This window comes from Enoplosus armatus, chromosome 20, assembly GCF_043641665.1.
Source record: "Enoplosus armatus isolate fEnoArm2 chromosome 20, fEnoArm2.hap1, whole genome shotgun sequence".
Taxonomy (NCBI): domain Eukaryota; kingdom Metazoa; phylum Chordata; class Actinopteri; order Centrarchiformes; family Enoplosidae; genus Enoplosus; species Enoplosus armatus.
In genome coordinates, this window is record NC_092199.1 from 1,806,883 (window position 1) to 1,812,265 (window position 5,383).

Sequence of the window (5,383 nt, forward strand, 5' to 3'; positions counted from 1 at the left end):
TCAAAGCATCAATAAAATACATTTGAAAAACTCTAACAGCAACATCTGCATCCAGAAACACAATGACGTCTGTGGATTATCTAGAGCAATGAGAAGACACTTTTTAGAAAGACAAGTTGTTGTAAGATTTTGCCGTTCCCATCCCGTCTGAGTCTTTTCAATATCCAGCATTTAAAATATGTTTTAGACAGGTGAGATGTGCTCCGGCAGCCTGGCCGGGTAGGAATTCTGATTTCAGATACTCTGGATCAATACAGAGCAGGAATCAAACTCAGAGCATCTGAGGCTTCAACAGGCACGTAGACATGTGTTCTTCTATAAATAGTGTCTCTGAGGAACACAGTTGCACACAAAAATTGTAAAAGAAATTCTCAAAAATATCACAGCTCTTGTGTGATCACTGATCTATACACAACTGCCCAGAAGTGTTTTACTGTTCATACGTTACTTAACGCACATGTTAGCACACTGAGTTACATAAGTGTGTAGCACAAGACTTCCTCTGCAGAGCTCCGTGTCGATCTGCCGGCTCTCGGCCCTCTAGCTCTTGTATGTGAGTGTGTGGCGAACGAGCAGCAAACCTGATTACCTGCCTGTCGTGATGCTGGCGGGCAGCCGGGCCCTCGTACTGAAATGATTCATCACTGTGACGGTGGTTTCTGATCAAAGTGGTTATGCTGTGTGTGGGACAGACTTCGGTTCTCAGCCTCCACTTCCTCGCCTTTGATGGGTACATATGTTAGGGGTCAGATATAATGATTGTCTCTGACATCAGGCTTTAGGAACAATCGACTACAAAGTGCTCTGCGTCTTGAACATGCACAGTGCTACCCACTCGTCCAAAGATTACATTTCTGAGCAGCTTCAGTGTGTCCTGAAAATAACAATATATCCGGGGTGTCATGATCCCAGAAATAAAACAGAGTGAAAGACGGCTTCGGGTTCAAGAGGTTAAATGGGAGGAAAGAGAGTAGATAAGTAAATAATACAGTCCTTGTTTTCTTCTTTTTCAAACACTTTAAATAGATTTAATGTTGACCATGTTCAGCATCTTAGTTAACATTTGCTAAGTATACACAACCAAGAGAGCGATGTTGCCATTCCTTGAGTCACAACTTTAAAAATATCATTTGATATATAGAGAGAGAGAGATATTAATAGAAATATACAGTAGATAGATGGACAACTTGAGTCTCTGATTGGGCTATTTGGTGTCAGTCAAATCTGTCTCTGACTTTGTGCCAGATTCTCAGAGACTGTGAGGCCCTGGCAGAAGTGCAGGGTGGCTGGCTTAGACTGGGATTTCAGTCGTCTACAGAGCTTTGAGTCATTCACTTGACAACTAACCGTGACAGAAGAAGCCAAAGATCCTTTATTGAAAGGACGATGCCCAGCTAGAGGAAGAACTAGGTGAAAATGCCTGAAATGTATATAAAAACAACAACAGCTATTGGTGAAGTGTCTGTTAAGGTGCTGCTGTACTGTAGCTGCCATCAGTTATTCATTAGATCTTGCAGCATGAATGCATTCAGGAATGACTTGTATAACTTGCACAACAGTTTCCACTGCAGAAATATGATAAACTCTGGATGCACCAAACACTGTGAATCATTTTCAGTTGCCGTGCCAAGGCTGGCTGGTGGTTAAACACCACCAAAGGGTGGCTGTCCTCCAGTTCAACCCCATCAACAGGCCTAATGTGGGGTCTTGTCCCAGTACATCTGGAGAGATGTGTCCTGTCTGCAGCAGCAGGAGCCAAGGCTTTAATGGAGAATGGCTCCGCTGGGGAGAGAAAGACAGGTGCAAGGCCACTGGTGGCTCCATCCTCCCATATATAAGAGACGGAGAGAGGGGGAGGGTCAGCTGGACCGGGAAACCTTGAATCTGGTGAGTAGCACAGGATGGGATATGTTGAAAGGGGAAAATGCTAGATGGGATGGTAATGATTTCCAATATTTTCAGAGTTGCTTCGCCTGATGGTGCTAATTTGTCATAGTTGTAAACAAGCTGTGGACTCAGTGGTTCAGTTTCTGTCTTTTTCTCTTCAGAACTTGAATGGTCTTGTTTGAGCTTCGGTGTGCCTTTAAAACCTCTAGCCAATGAGAAAAAGCACACATTCATCTTGATAAGAGAGTTCTTGAAGTGCAAATGATGGTGTAAAATTGGGGGGGGGGGGTTGAAGGGAAGAGGAATGATGAAACAACCAGTGGAAATGCAGCAATACTTTATGCTTTTTTATTGAGAAGCTTCACTGGCTGCTTTCCCTCTCTGCTGCATTCTGCATGCTGTTTACGGATTCACTACATATGAAATGACGTGTCCCCTGAAAGTATCCATGACCCCAGCATGAGTAACAGAGCTATGATTAATCACTTAACCAGGTAACTGAGGTGGTATTGATTTGGAGTGGGGCAACGTTTGGTGCCAGTGATGATGAATAAGCCTCTCAGTCTGCCAAGAAATTACAAATAAGAACAGCAAACTCTTGTTGGAGATTCAGTCAAAATGAAGAGGTAGATATAGTAAATGTCACCAGCACACAACTTCCTGTCAGTCCTTGTGGAGTGATCAGCAGGATCCCAGACTGCGTACTCAGCCTTCGTATCTTATATCTCCATGTTTTAAATGACTGAAAGAAGAAAACCAGAATGAAATGAAGCAAAGAAAGAAGGAAGGGAGGAAGTAAAGGAAAGAGGGAGACAAAGAAGGATTAAAGGTGGAGATCAATACCGCTGGGGCCAGGAGCAGTTGCCAGGCAACCGCTGCTCTTATAACCCCTGAGAATTACTGTTTACACACTTTTACACGTACACTGTATGCTAAGCTAAGCTAACCGGCTGCTGGATGTAGCTTCAATCTTCTCATCTAACTCTCTGCTAGAAAATGAATAAGTGTATTTCCCAAAATGTCAGTAAAACTTAAATCCCTTGAAGGTTTATCTTATATTTGGAATGTAAAGTCTTGTTGTGAAGAGTAACCAGTCGCCTAACTTTAAAACGTCAAATAAAAAAGTCATTGATGAAACTGTTGAACTGTCTGGTTATTGGTCTCCTGATCTCCAGCTCAGGACACACCTGTATCACACCTGGAGAACATGGAGGAGGACTTTCGGCCGCAGGTGAAGAAGGTGGCTGTGGCCATGGGCGCATCACTCACAGAGCAGGACATCAACTGCATGCCAAGGGAGATGACGACACAGGGTGACACTGTGTGTGTGCACCAGTATGATGAAGGAGGAGGTGCTCACTTGTGAGTCATGATGATGATTTCACTGTCTGATGTCACCTTTTGTGATTCTCTGCAGGAAACTTCAACTACAGCAGGTTTCTGGAGTATATGAGGCAGTTCAAGACCTCAGAGCAAAGAGAGGAGGCCATCAAGAAGGCCTTCGTGATGCTCGACAAAGACGGCAGCGGCTACATCGAGTGGAACGAGATCAAGTAAGAGCCCTCACTCTATGCACACGATGTCAGCAAATCCCCATGAAGACAAAAGTAAATCTTTACAAATGTGTCACAAAGTTATTATTACAAATATTTTCATTTTTTTTTTTAAAAAGGCTCAGTAATTTCTTAAAACATCTGGTCATTGTGGTTTTAAACGTTACTCAAACAGGAGGAAATAGTGCATTTGTTGGGGACTATTTTCAGCGGCAGATGAATCCACATTTGGTGCTCTAGTGAGTATTTGGGGCAGCAGGATGGTGTTCAAAATAAACTACAGTGAGTGAGTTCATGGTAATGAAGGAACATGTCACCCAGCGGAACAGTGTGGCTCATGAGGTGAAGTCTTCGGACAACAATGGAGCTCTGTGGCACTGAGGAAGACGAGATATCAGGCTGAGATACAAAGACGATACTTGTTGATTTTGGTCTTTTCATGGGAAAAATATGGAGCTATGTCTGCCTTATCCTTTAAATGTGTGTTTCTACCACATTAATACATATTTTGCTGCCAGGGCTCGTAAACTCTGGATTGACCTGCCTGTGAAAAGTTTTTGTGAAAGAATTTTTACTAAAACCTATTTTACAATTCTTACTTAGTATTAGTAGTACTAGTAGTAGTACTAGGAATATAAAAAGACTCCTTACATACAGAGTTAAAAATCCAACCAAAGACAAAAAAAGAAAATAATTCAAGCTGATAAAGATTTTTTCACAGGTACATCCTGTCGACCGTACCGACTGCCCCCCCGTCAGCCCCTCTCTCTGATGAGGAGGCGGAGGCCATGATCCAGGCTGTTGACACTGATGGAGACGGTCGCATCAACTTCAGAGGCGAGGGCTTTTTTACATTTCACACTCTCTGGTGCACTGGCCTGTAGTCACCACTGAGGGTCAGCAGTTAGTCACTCTTCATGTCTGACAGAGCTGAATCATACATAACTTTTGACACAGTAAATAGAGAGTAAATAGAGAACGTGTTTTCTCTGCTGCGTCTGATTAAACTTGTCAAACAGTTTTTAAAAGGCTAATAAGCTCAGCATGATGCAGAGGTGTTGTAATCAATATGTTACAGTTGTTTTGTGAGAGCATACTTTAATTCTCTTTAAAAAGCCTAAATTAACTTTTAAAAAAATATGGCTTTCACTCACATCCAGCTCTTTATGTCTCCCTCCCTGCCTCGCAGAGTTCTCCGACATGGTGAAGATGGAGAAGAAACCAAAGAAGTAGAGGTCATGTGGTTCATCTGTGCTCCAGAGCTGTAGGAGGAGAGGAAGACGGAGAAGCTCTGCATACCAGATCCACCCTCCCTGAAGAATACTCTTCTTCCTCCTGTGGATCATGAATTGAGTTTGCTAAATTAAAATTTGCTAAATTAAAAAACTGTGTAGATATTATGTAAATGCAACAATACACACTGTGAGTAAAACACTTTTTCTGCTTGTCATTTTTGTCACCAAAAACTATAGTATAGCAACCGGTATGTTGTCATTGCTGTTAATAGAATAAAGATTATCAGATGTTTGGAAAACATTTGTTCTCTCCCAACAGCTTTGACAAAGGGAACATTTGGAAAGACATTGTCTGAATATCTTGAAATGTTAGTCTACAAAACCTTTGTATGTTGGTTTTGTTTATGTAAACAGAGGCAGTGTCCATTAAAAGAGACATTTTTGTGTCCTGTTATAGGAAGATGCCGTTCACAACAGTGACAGTTTCCACTGCTGCTCTTGTTTTTTCAGTCTTTCATTCTGTGAGCAGGAGGCGGCTTCAGTATACAGCATTTTAACCCAGGAGGGAAGAAGCAGAGATATGAGTAACAGACATATTCCTAGTGATTATTATGCTGGTTCCTACTGATTCTTTTAAAGATGAATCAGTAGGAACCAGTGGGCTTGGGCCTGAGACAGGACAGGATAGAGAAGTAAGACGGTATTGAG

At 42.2% G+C, this 5,383-nt stretch overlaps 1 protein-coding gene across 1 annotated transcript; it reads left to right on the plus strand.

The window, feature by feature from the left end:
- The first annotated feature begins 1,844 nt into the window (after positions 1-1,844).
- Positions 1,845-4,673, plus strand: LOC139302864 (parvalbumin-like EF-hand-containing protein). Its single transcript, XM_070926470.1, has 5 exons — positions 1,845-1,887; positions 3,063-3,200; positions 3,305-3,440; positions 4,162-4,277; positions 4,630-4,673. Exons 2-5 carry the CDS (start codon positions 3,095-3,097, stop codon positions 4,671-4,673), a joined length of 402 nt encoding a protein of 133 aa, XP_070782571.1. The 5' UTR covers positions 1,845-1,887; positions 3,063-3,094.
- Positions 4,674-5,383: the final 710 nt, after the last annotated feature.